General features: G+C 33.8%; 1 protein-coding gene across 1 annotated transcript; it reads right to left on the bottom strand.

Moving 5' to 3' along the window:
- Positions 1 to 9,106: 9,106 nt before the first annotated feature.
- LOC117178565 lies at positions 9,107 to 10,120 on the bottom strand. The gene has a single exon (XM_033369994.1). The coding sequence runs from the start codon at positions 10,118 to 10,120 to the stop codon at positions 9,107 to 9,109; it is 1,014 nt and encodes a 337-aa protein (XP_033225885.1).
- Between the last annotated feature and the right edge of the window lie 3,753 nt (positions 10,121 to 13,873).

Here is a 13,873-nt window from a genome sequence, read left to right on the forward strand (position 1 = left end):
GCGTCATTTGAAGGATCAAGCTCGACGAAAATGGTTCACATTAGTGAATACTAATGCCATCTCTTAGAATTTTCAGGTACTTATCAGACTGCCTAGTACATAATGGCAAACTTCGGAACAGTCAATAAATTTACCTATTATCTGGTGTGTAATTTTTTATTTATGGTAACAAAAAATATTTATCACAGTAAATTTAAATATGATATTATAAATTTATGTTATCCGTCATTTAAAATTTTTCACGAAAGAATAATTATTTTTTAACATCATACATTTTCAAACCAATTTACAAAGTACAACATAAATTTATTATAAGATATATAAATCTACTGTGATGAAGATTTGTTTGCTACCATAAATAACCAATTATACAACTGCTTTACCCCCATAGTCCTGAAGCGGGTCTGGGAGCCCAAAGAAGATATTTGCAAAATTTGGTGGCGATTGTCCAAAACTGGGACTACCCCTATCTATCTTTACCTCTTCTAGCTGCCCTCATAATCTTTAGAACTGTCTAGAAGCCCAAAGCATATGTGCGCAAAATATTATGATGATTGGTAAATAATCAGGGTGGCCATTTTAGTGATTGCCCTAGAGAATACCATCCAATAAGAAGAATTCTATAATATCAATTTGCAGTTGATTCGTTGCGGTGAATTTGCTTTGTGAGAGGCCTAGACATTTCAGGCAATGACAGTGTTTCTGTGAATTACTAGGACAGTATCATTGCCTGAGATGTCTAGTGATTTGATGCTATGCGTTTTACCGTCCAGTTTGAAGCTACTGGTTTCTAGTTTGATTGCATTGATTATTTAAGTTCGTGACTTCATAGATCACGATCGATACAATAAAAACAATTAAGTTTAAACTTTGGATTGTTATTCTTCATTAAAAATAAGGTATTTTAAGTATCTGCGTGAACTATTATGCTAGATAAAATATTTTTTACTACAAACAACACAATGGAATTCGCAGATGTTTTCACGTAATTTATGCGTTTATGCGAATCCCATAATGTCTTCAAATTATGTATAAGTCAGAACATTTATGTTTTGCAGAAAATCTTTTAAACTTTTGTCTTTGAATTTAAAAAGTATCAATAGATGATTTTCTGAAAACCCCTTCTTTTTGTTTCTGCAATATTGTATTGAGGGGCCATTGATAAGAAGATTAACAAACTTGTTAGGTTTGGAAAACGCAACAGATGAGGTCCCTCGCACGCTTCCTTGCAGAAGAACGCAATCCTTTTACAGGCAACTCTGTCCTTTAATAAACCACCTCCAATTAAAAAAAACAATTGGTCATCAACTTCCTTGTATACAGAGCTGCCTCCATAACAAATAACTTAAAAAAGGAATAAAATTTTTTTAACTAAATCTCAATATATATCTTTGAACATACTGATGCCTAAGTAGAATAAGGTATTTGTTCCGAATTTTCTTGAAGGTGTTGCTTCCGAGTCACTTTGAAGGTGTTCATTCGGCGTTTGTTCAAAAAATGCGTTCGAACGACGAAGTATATTATTCTTGAAGTTTTCTAGTGTTTAACGGACGCAAAGAATCGAAGTTTTTTAGGAAAAAAGAATTTTATTATTAAAGCCTTCTGGAAGCAGATTCAGAGCAAACACCTTATTCTCTCTCAGGTATTGCTATGGTACGTAAATTTTAATCGTCTTGCGCGATAAGTAAACTATTTCTGATATCCTTCACCTAAGCGATACTATCTCTTGAGTTAGTGCAACTTTTTGTGTATGCAGATGCCTCTCAGAAAACGTCCTCCTTAGTGGCGTATTTAAGATGCTTTTAACCACTAGTTTTCTTCTTCAAATGCGCCATTGCTTTTTCTAAATTTGTATCCATTTCCACTTTTAGTGTCAAATTTTACGTTTTCGTAATACGGTATTTTTAATTCCTCGTTTCTTGCTGAATTTGTAATATCGGCCTGGCCATCTCGCGGCACACCGTCACCTACGTACCGCATACTGTGGCACCATACAGTGGCTAGATGGGCGCCTCAACGATTCTCAGAAAACAAATTTTTTTCTACATATTAAATGTGCTCTCCATTTTTTGTATGGGATTCTGTGTTCGTCTTAGTTGCTTTTCTTTTCGTTTTCTGCATTTTGGGCTTGTGAAATTCTGTCAATAGATATGCTACCATCAACATAGCTACCAAATTCTTGAAAGGAAACGTCAAGCTCTACTGCGAAGCCAATGCGAGATATATAATTACAGTATGCAATGGACGACCAAAGGACGACCATCTGCTGCAATTTTCCCGCAAGTATCGGGGCATTTATTTTACACGCACGGATAATTTTTCGTCCATTCTCTAGTGAAAGCTTTACACCGTCGAGAACACCGTTTGATTATTGTTGGTCTTGAAGGTGTCCAGCTATTATAGGATACTTTTTAGGAAATCGTTGTAACTACCTTATAATCCCGAAAATTAGATAACAAACATGTTTTGTTTTTCGCAATTACAGAAAACTATGTCAGCCCTCAAGTGCGCGAGAGAAACCACGTTGATAGAAGCAACATAGACAGATTAATAACGATTGATGAAAAGCCATTCCCTCGGCTGAATTGAGCACTCTCCACAAAAATTTCCCTGCTCATCGCAGTTCCTACACTGCTTGCCTATTGGACCTCGGCATGTACTTCTCCGTGAGTATATTTCACGGTTGCAGTTTTACCCTATAGTCTTCACGGACCCATTTTAAACGTTTAAAAACTGCTGTTTAATTTATCAGAAACCCTTCTTACCCAAAAACACTCCTTTATTAACACTGAATCATCTACTGGGAACCTTTGATCACGCTTTTTTTCATTGTAAGATATTTCCTTGAGGTCCAATACGCGATTCACATTTCTAGAAACCAGTTCCATTAAGTATTCAATGTCAAAACTCTATGTTAAAGGAAAGCATTAATTTGTGTGGATGCATTTCCCAATCTTTATGATTCTTCTGCAGGACTGAATCGATCATCATCTAGAGTGCACGATTTACTCTCTCACTTTCTGTTGGGTCAGCTTGCACAGGGGTATGTATGATTTCCTTACTTTTGCACATCTGCTCTATCAGGCGGTTCCAGAATTTCATTCCATTATTTGTGTGAATGAGTTCCGGGGAACACGATCTCGATAAGATTAAATCCCTTCTTAATGGCAGTATCATTAGATCTACAAATAATGCACTAAGTGAAAAGATCTTGAAAGACCATAATACACATAAAACTTGCGCGACATGCTCTGCAAATATTCAGCCAATAATATCATCAAATTAGCTGTGATAAGTATTTCCATTCCTAACTAACCAGCTAATGGTTGAGAATGTGCTTCTTCCAAGGACTGTGATTTCAAGTTTTCGGGAAGCACTAATTTTCAAGAATCAAAATCCATAATGTAGGAAGCCATGCCCGCAAGGTTCTTATGTCTCGACAGTTATTCGATCTCCATTATCATGTCGAATGAAATCTATGATCTTTTCAATACTGCTTCGATCCCACACCTATCCTAGGAATCGGTCACTTCAGCGACGTTAGAAACCAGGCTATTATCCTCCTTAATAATTTCGGATAATTTAAAATTTTTTGGTGAGCCCATCTATGGTTGATGAACACTATAGTAGATTGTCTCCGTAACATGCATTCGTCAAGTTATTTTGCTTGACTTTACGATACTGCTAATCGCAACTAGAATGTGAAATTTTGTTATTAATGATCCTTCATCGCTTGAATTTCTTAATAAATCGTTTAGCCCAATACAATTTTAAAGAATTGTAGTAATTGTAGTAATGCTTTTACAACTCGAGTTTCCCGTTACAGCGAATCCGTCGGCTTGGACTTAAGTTGACGTTACCGAAATCGAAGTCTCCAAACCGTTATCGAAACCATCTTTTAGTGCATAAATAGATCCTAAAATTCGGTAAAATCCAGGAAATCATACATTGCTTTTCAGTTACGTTTCAAAACAGCAGTAGAATTTATTTTCTATGGTCTTTATATTGTAAGAGGCAATAACAGACCGCACTTACTGCTCCTTGTTCCTATTTCTCGAGCAATTTGGTCATGTTTCAATTGCGTAACCTTCTATATACTAGTAGATTTCCTAAATTTTAAGCAACTCATCTATAAATGTCCTGATTGTTTACATCTAACACATACTTCTTCTGTCCTATTGACTGCTGTTAATGTTTTTGTTTTACTTTTGCACGTTATTCTACATTTTTTCTGCCGTAACACGCAAAAAGAAATACGAAGTATTCTTTTCATTTTCAGGATACATAAATTTTCAAGGAATCTGTGATTTAATGTTCTTATATTCAGAAGAAGGATTTCTGGAACGTAAGTTTTTACATTAAATTTTCAACGTAAAAATAGCCAAAATCCGTTAATGTATGTATGTATGGATTTAATACAGATAAATAAAATACGAACACCCAGAAGAATAAACTTGGCGCCTCTAATCTACACGATAACGACTTTCGCATACTGTATAATCTTATGAAGCACTAATATGTTCTTTATTTGCATGATTAATATCATTCTTTATCATTACATTATTTAGTTTTTCATGTAATTGGAAGAAATGAGGATTGTTCATTCTATCGTTCTATCATTGGCAGTAATACTGAACTCTATTGGTAAATACAATAATGTACAATATCTACACGATGATACCTATATTCAGCGCTCGGTCTTTGTATATTCCTTACACTTGTGCATAATGACTTATATTTATATAATATATTTATATAATGACTTATTTTTTCTTAAAGCTTCTTCGGCTTTAACGAATACATTCTCATTACGTATCTCGTGCTTCGCACTCGAATATTATCTCAACTTGTATATCATTTTCATAAATGTATATTATTACAATTCATAATATGCATTGATATTAAAACACACGTGGTTTCATTGTATCTTTTTAAAAAAATGCGTATCCTTTTAAAAAGTTTTTTATTAAACATTTTACTGCAATTTCTGCCGGTTTTTCAAAAACTGAATTTATGCATCTCCATTTTTCTTTTTACGATTTAAACGTAGAACATATGTTCGAAACATCAGCCTTACCTTTTTTCAACTTCTAAATTAAATCCCTACCTCAGTGAATCACAAAACTTCGATTAACGAGGGTTTGGCGGCGGGGGTGGGAGGCGGTTAGTTTCAACCAAGAGGCATAGCTGGTTACCCAGTGGCCACAAAATTTGGCGACGTCTTTACGACATCGTTACTACATCTTCACGTCAACTTTACGACATCCTATATCCATGTCGTTTCGGCGTTTTTGCGATATCGTAAAGACATTATCAGATCATACGACTTATTTACGATATCGTAAAGATACCTTAACGACATGAACATAGGGTGTCATAAAGTGGTCATAAAGATGTAACAATGTCTTAAAGACGTCGCCAAACTTTGTGCCTAGTAGGTAGTGTTTTATGCTAAGAAGTTCAACCTGATCATATGCTCTCATTTTCACATTCCCGGCCCACAGTGGGGAAAAAATGACATTTTTGGTTCAAAATAACGTACAGCCCAAAAATATTGAGCGACTTGAACCGAACAAATTTGAAAAAAAAGCTGTCAAGATTTCTAAGAGAGTTGTCGGGCCTGATTTTTTAATCAGGTTTTCAATTTTTTATAAATAAACAGATAAATATGAAGAAAAAATGGGCATTTGATCTATTTGACGTTTACAGTGCTCGTCAATAACAGGAAAAGTATTGAAATCGCCTAAGTTTCAGAAACTAATATTAGCTAAAGATGTTCCAATATTATATATATATATATATATTATTAAGCAACCAAAACATCGACAGATGCTCACATAATGCATTTGTTTGTTAAATTAAAATTAAAATTAAATTAAATTGAATTTGTTTTTAAAAAATCATAAAAATCATCAAAAAATTATGAATTTTGCTGAAATTCTCATGAAGTTTCCAACTAAAAGGACTGCCATTGAAAAAACCAACCTTTTCTGTCGACAAATCGCTTCATTAATCGTTCAATTAAAGATTCTGATAATTTGTTGCCAAACACAATTTTTACAGCCAAAACGGCAGTGACGCTTCTATTCTGCAATCTAACCTATTAATTCATAAGGGCAGCATAGTCTAAAAAATGGATTTTCAAAATAAAAAAAAAAGAAATTAAATGGAAATAATTCTGTCTGAAATATTTAACTTGAGTATTCTTATTTAAATTAAACACATACTTTAAATTTTCAAAACCACTTTCGATTAATAGAGGCTTAATTGGGATGATTTGATCTAAAGGAAAAATTAAAGCTAAAATAAAAAAAGTTGGTGAGCCGAAAATTCCAATCAATGCAAATGTTCACTTTGATTAACAATACTACAATGATAGGAGGTATTTATCTTATATTTTGCAGTTTTTGAATGTAAAGAAGAAAAACATTCATGACCTCATTTCTAGACTAGAAGGTTTGAAACAAGCGACCATGAACTACTTACGATGCAAAGAAAGTCGAACTCTCGATGCACTTGTTATGAAAACTATCGTACATAGACAAGAGCGAACGGCAACGATGTCTGACTCGTGTGAATCACGACGCTCATATAGCTCGAGCAGCAACCCTCGCTCTCGTCAGAAATCGCTGGTTTGCGTGCCTAGCTATGTAATATAATATTTTATTATTAATAGGTAACAAATAATGAGGGAAATTAGAATAAAAATGGAATAATTGAAGAAATGAAGTATTTTTCCTTTATACATACTTTCGGTATAATGTCCGTTTACTATGCATAATTCTTTTTGATCATTAACACTGATGACATTCTCCGGGTTTTCGATTTGATTAAAACTAAAAGATACTTTTAATTCCACTTTGTTGAAAGAAATAAGAGTTGACATTTTCCTTCCCCAATGAGCCATGTCTAAAAACATTTGCAGAGACGACTAAGCAATTATTGAATATTTTTAATTAATCCAAGTTAGCATGGTAATTCCTACTTTTAATGTCAAGAAAATAAAACGAAATAAGTAGCAATGACATTGAACCGCATAATAGGCAGAACGTAGAATCTTTTTCTGGTCGAAGTCTTGCATGATTGAAAAGTACTTAAATTTAAGTTTGAATTGGCTTTAGATCATTTGCAGATTGCACCTTTTGGTTAACAAGTGAAGGAATACAAACTTGTTTCGGATGTGCAAATAAACGTAACTTATTAATATACCAGCATTCAATTGTCAACTTGAAAAAAAGAAATATTCTGTTATTTTTTTCGTAGGCTTGAGTTCACACTTTGATTGCTTACCTAATGGCGCTCCTATTCCTGGTGTGCTTCGTTCCAGAACTTCTTATTCTCCTGATAAATACCAATCTCCTAAAGAGCCTCTTCATCGTCCAGAGACTGTTCTTCGTTCAAAATCCGTGTCTGCTAGAGCGATTTCTTCGATTGCCGATCCTTCTGTTCATATCAGGTACATGTCTACTCCTACCAGGGATCGTCCTTTAAAAGTGCTTGGATTTGACGTTGAAAAAATTGGACTTATTCGGCTTATTCCCCACGGCAATCCACATCGACGATTTGAATTTCGAAGATACACTTTTCCTGTCGGTAAACCAATTCAATTGCGCGGTAAAGGACTATTTGGCTTTAAGCCCATGCCAATTAGAGAAAGATATGTTTTAACAACATCTACTGGTGACGTCGTTGCACTAGTGGATCCCAACAAAATTCTTCGTGGAATATTTAATCACGATGGAAAGCGGGTAGGCGTAAACATGGAAAGCGGCGCAGTTTTTGTATTGCCTTCAGAATTAGTAAATGAGACTCCATTAGGCCATTTTGGAAAAACCTCAAGGAATTTCGAAGTGGTAACGTTAGGTCAAGTGTAAATCACAACTCTTCATACCGCTCTGAAGAAAGCTGGATGCAGGACATGAAATTGAGATGCAATATTCTTCAATTAGAATTGACTTAAATCTAGATGTTAAACAAAAAAAATTGAATAAAGTTGCCACTGCACCAGCAGAATAAGGCTTATAAAAATAAAATGCAAAAAAGTAAACATAGCTTGTTTTGTGCATTATTTTATTTTCATCATGCCTAATCCTAAAATATAATATTAGTTTCAGATCGAAATCAGATCAAAATTTTCCTAATAACTCGTATTTATATAAAAAGGTCAGTTAATTTCGAGAAAGTAATCACTAGTGTACTAGCCATACACTTAACGCGTGTTAACGAAGTTTTGTTGTGTATTTATGCGAAAATTTGTAACGAATTCCCGTTATCTTTACTTTTATTTAAGTGAAGAGTTACTTTAGTTTAATTTATATAAAAATTGAAATCTTATTATGTCAATAATATCGGAATGGAACGGCTTCGATTAAATTTGAGTGGAATTGACTGTATTGAAGTGGATTTGTTTTGAATGAATGGAATTGGAGCGAATTTCAGTGGATTGTATTAGAATGAATTTTAATGGATTAGAATGGATTTAAGCGGATTGGAGTGTATTGAAATCAATTCTATTAGAATGGATTGGAGTAGAGTAGATTGTAAGTATAATAAACGGAATTAGAGAAGTGTGTAATGAATTGGATTATAGTGGATTGTACTGCACTGGACTGAAATGGAATAAATAGGATTAAATCGGAATCAAAAAGAATGGTTTTGAATGAATGGCATTGGATTGAACTGGAATATATTGGCTTATACTGGTCTGGATCAGATAAATATTGATTAGATTAAAGTAGATTTGATTAGAATGAATTAAATTAGAAAAGGTTTTATTGGACTGGATTTGAATTAATTCGATTATAATAGGATGGCATGGAGTGGATTAAAGTGGATTGGTTGAGATTAAATAGGATTGGATTGGAGTGATGTCGATTGGATTTCTAATAAATGGGATCGGAGTGTATTGGAATAAATTTGATTGAAGTTTATTGGAGTGGATTGAATTGCAATGTAATAAAATGCATAAAATAGAATAATTTAGAGTGGATTTGAGTCTGAGTTCTTACTTACTAAAACCCCTTCTTCCGCCAATCCATGCTCGCCAGCCTTCGACCCTGCTTGGAAATTTCTGATCGTTTCGTAGCCTCTCCTGATTCTTCTTCTTTTATTGTCGAAGGATCGAATCAACATAAGACACCACCGACTCCCAGTCTTCTTGATTGCGCAGCGTCGTTGTTACTGTGTTTAAAAAAATTAACGCATGCCCAAAAATAGTCTCCAAGTCGTGCTTCTTATACACCCATCTATCACATTCATAGAATGTGTGCTCTACATTATCGATTTCCGTGTGGCAGTAATCACAGAACTCATTTTCCTTCCTATTTCGCAGATTTAGATATGCGTTAAGGTGCCTATGTCCCGTGAAGAACTCGGTGAGATAAAAATTCACCTCCTCATGCCTCCTCCCGGACCACGGAGCCACCTCCCCTATTAATCGTACAGTCCACCTTCCTCTGGTGTCTGTGCTCCAACATTGCTGCCATTCTGAAAGAGTTCTGGCTCTCTCCTTAGCTCTAACTGCTTGTCGATCTTCCTTCACTTGGCTTCGCTCATACACTCCTTTCCTTTCCATGGCGAGACGAAAAATCGGTATGACTTCCGCAACAACCATTACTGCCGAAGCTGAAACGGTGCGATACGCACTTGCTATACACAAAGCATAACGTCTCTGCACCGAAACAATTCGTTTCCTATACTCGTACTTCTGTATATTTAGCGCACGAACCCAGATCTCTGAACCATATAGCATTATTGAGTGAGCCACACTCATAAGAGTTTTCCTCTGGCGTTCACTGGGGCCTTTGTTGTTAGGCATTAGCCTGGAGAGCTTCGCTACCATTGTGCTAGCTTTGTCAGCTGCTTTCAGGATATGTGACCAGTGCCTGAGCTTCTTGTCAACATGCACTCCTAAATATCGGGCCCCTGGCGCAGCCACAACAGTTTCTTCTGTTACCTCTAAACTCACTAAATCCCCATAATGTCTCTGTCTCGTCAGGACCATAACGTCTGTTTTACTGGCAGCTAATGAAATACCATGTTCTTCCAGCCAATTGTTGACAAGACCGGTAATATATACTTCTCTTATTTGAGCTTGCTCTGTACTCCTTGCCAATATCATGGCCGCAAGGTCGTCTGCAAAGCCGATCAGTTTGACCCACTCAGGAAGAACAATTTTCAGTACACCATTATAAATAACGTTTCATGAATCCGATCCAAGCGCAGGCCCCTGGGCTACACCTGCAGCGAACTTCCGAGTCTGCTAGCCCTCTGTGGTTTCCTACAACAGCATTCTGTCGTCAAGGTAATATTAGATTTAAATGGATTGGATTTAAGTGGATAGAAGTAAACTGGAGTGGATTGAATTGGTTTGAAATGGATTGGACTGGATCGTAGTGGACTGCATTAGATCAGAATGAGTTGGAGTGAATTGGATTGGAATAAATTGAATTTTAATCAAATTGATTATAGTGGATTGGAATGAATTGATAAAGAATGCACTAGATTAGATTGGATTTGTGATAGAAGATAGTTTGTGACACTCAACCCCTAAGTGTCACAGTCTATTTTTTATCACACCAGTCACATATTTTTTGGAGCCGATTAATATCTTCTACTTCCTCAAGCGTGTTGACGATTAAATAAAAATGATGGGAATAGTGAAAAACTTAAAATTAAGAATAGTACAAAAATGGTTTTTTAAGTTTAGGGTACTTAGTTTTAGGAAAATGGTTTTTGGACATGTATGTCACATTCTTTACTTTTCTACTAAAAATTGGTTTTTCATATAAATTATTTATAAAGTCCAATATGAAGTGCTAAGATAGATTTTAGAATAATGTAAGCTTAAAGAAAACTTTAAACAATTTTAAACGAAAGGTAGATTGTAAAAATCTTATGAGAAAAACTGTAGAAGCTTTTCAAGACTCTCACAATTCTTATTTTGTCAATTTAATTTTAAAAATAGTTAACAAAATTCCAAATGATTTATAAGAAGCTCTTAAAGATGTTTTAAAGACTTCAAGACCCCCACCCATGTGTTATGATTTTTCACGTGACCTTACAGGTAACGGCCTTATATTACATATAAAAAACAGGGTTGGGAGAGTAGATGGCAATTTAGTGTTACAAAGTAAATTTAGAAATAATGTTAAATTAAATAAAAAGCACATAAAAACTCAGAATGAGAAGTTAAACGTTTATTATATGTGAGATAACGACTATCTTTAATGATAATGTTGAATATAATGAATATTATATAACTGTAACTTTCAGTATTCTTTTCAGCTATACGCAAATAAAAAATGATGCAATATGATCTGAACTCTATCTCAAATGCTTTTTTAAACCTTATTTCAGTTTTCCGAAATAAATACGAATTGAATATGAATTTATTCCGGAATGATACAAAATTTATGTTACGGAATAGCTTGGAATTATACTTGCGCTTCCTACAGCATGTAAAGTCGCCCCAAAATGAAATTATTATTTAAAAAATGAACACATTTTGGATTGGAAATGAAAATGAGAAAATTACATCCAATAGTACCTAGTATTTTTACATCTCGGGTTAGTAACACTATTAGATTAATGTAGTCTTTCACACTTTCTTGTGAAGTCGTTTCAAAAATATATTTCCTTTTATGAAATGCAATTTTCAAGCGATGCCCATATATTTGGTACACCGAGAAAAAAATACTTCTGAGTCAATTAAATATTGGTTTAAAGCATCAAATGGTGCTTTCACGATCGGTCAAATGCATATATAATTAATTCAAAAGCATATGCTATTGTTTCTTATTTTCTTGATTTAAATAAAATACTATTGATATATTAAAATCTTTAACCTCTGTGACATACTCGTCTGTTTTCTCGTATTTTTATTGACATTAATTCTTAACTGTGTACTCCATACATTATTCTACACTAAAGTAATTGTTGACTTTCGTTAGGGAGTACGTATTATACACATTGACTTTTTGATTAAACTATTATTAATCGATGGTATGTGAAAATAATTTAACACTTAAGAGATTGAATGCTTTCACGATGATTTATTTTGATAGAGATATTTCGGGTTTAAATCGAGCATAAAACTACGTTTTGTACAAGATTGGAACCCGAAATATCTCTTTTTATTAATTAGACAAGTTCAAATCTTTTATGGTACAACTGTTTTTATTTTTCGCATTGTAAATATTTTAAATAATAATTTTTTAACCCCCCGGAAATTAATTTTTATCGCTCCAAAATAGTAAAATTATTAGGAAATAATTATCATGCAGAGATTTTTCGATTAATTTATTTGCATAATCGTAATTTATCATAATTTATTGCCCTCGTTGTCGAAAAACGTTATTTTTTAACGAATTTTATCACCCACAAATATATTAAAAACAATAAATAAATTTTAAGACGTACTTAGATAATTTAAAATTTATTCAATATTCAAAAATATTATTGTTCAAATTTTTAAGATGTTTTGCCTTAAAAATTTTTTTTCCAAGGAATGAAAATTTAAAAAGGCTTAGATCTCGGCAATTTTGTTAAACTTTTCTCTTTTTTAAATAAAACATAAATTGTAAGTAAATTAGTAATTGCAAAAAGTAGTGACTGATTAAAAATATATAATGTTAGATAATTTAAAAAAACATTTGCAAAATTTATATTTTGCATCGTTTCAAGCTAATTAGTATAATATAGTCCATTAATTTTAATCGTTTTTATTTCACGTTTTGACTTAAATATTTACTCTGATTATTTATTCAATATTTACTTGCATAAAATAAATAATATATTTTTTATATTAATTTTTACATAATTATTAGTATTTTTTATTTCTGCCTATTAATTTATGTTAATATTTAGGATACAAATAAATATCACGTCATTTGTCAGCAATCACAAGAATGTTTTTCTCTTGTAATGGGAATTTATGTGAAAGAAAAATGCGAGATTTGTCGAATTTCTTAATTCCTTATCATATTAATTTTTTTCATAGATGAAGCTCAAAAATCATTTTTTTAATTTTGACCTGTAGAATACAGCATTTTTTGAACTGATTTTAAGAGATCGATTATTTTTAAAATGCCACCCTCTCATCTTCGGTAAATATTTATCTCAACGAAAATATTTTTATCAATAAATTTCAATCAGATCGGAATACGTTTCGCCATATAGTACACCATGTATGCTCCTTTTCGAATAAAATAAATCCGCCACTTCCCGGGTAAAACTTCATCGCGCACTGCGCACGGGGCTCGCTTCGCTTGCTAATTTGACCGCGCCTAGGGCGTGCGACTGTGGATTCTCGCGCTTTACGCTCGGTCTTTGTATATTCCTTACACTTGTAAACAGATTTTTTTAACTGAGGGTCGAAGCATCGAACACAGTTATTTCGTGATACTGAATACTCTTTTGTTAAATCTCCTTTAGTTTTAACGAACACATTTTCATAACGTCTCTCGTACTTCGCACTCGAGTTTGTGGTGCCCTATTGTTTCATTTCCTAATAATTCAATAAAAGAATCTCTCAAAGCCTCTTGGGGAGAAGAGTATTGTTACAACAATAGTTTCACGAAACTTCGATTAATAAGGTGCTCATTCCAACTCAGTTTATAAGCTAGATTAAATTATTCTGACTAAATAAAGGAATGAATAGAAGTAAGAAAGGAACCCGACCTAGCTTAGTTTAGAGGTTAAAAGTAGGCAGCTGAACGATACTGTGGAGGGCCGGTTTCAACAGGAAAGGCGGCAGGATGAAATCCAGGACTGCAACCCGAAGGCGACGATCGACATGAACCCCCATAATCAAATTCATCCAGCGAAAGGTAGGAAGAGGAACATCACTAAACTCCGACATATGGACGATTTG

The sequence above is a fragment of the Belonocnema kinseyi genome, chromosome 8 (assembly GCF_010883055.1).
Source record: "Belonocnema kinseyi isolate 2016_QV_RU_SX_M_011 chromosome 8, B_treatae_v1, whole genome shotgun sequence".
NCBI lineage: Eukaryota > Metazoa > Arthropoda > Insecta > Hymenoptera > Cynipidae > Belonocnema > Belonocnema kinseyi.

Coding starts and splice junctions, on each gene's coding strand:
- LOC117178565 (XM_033369994.1), bottom strand. CDS start 10,120: ATGATATTGGCAAGGAGTACAGAGCAAGCTCAAATAAGAGAAGTATAT.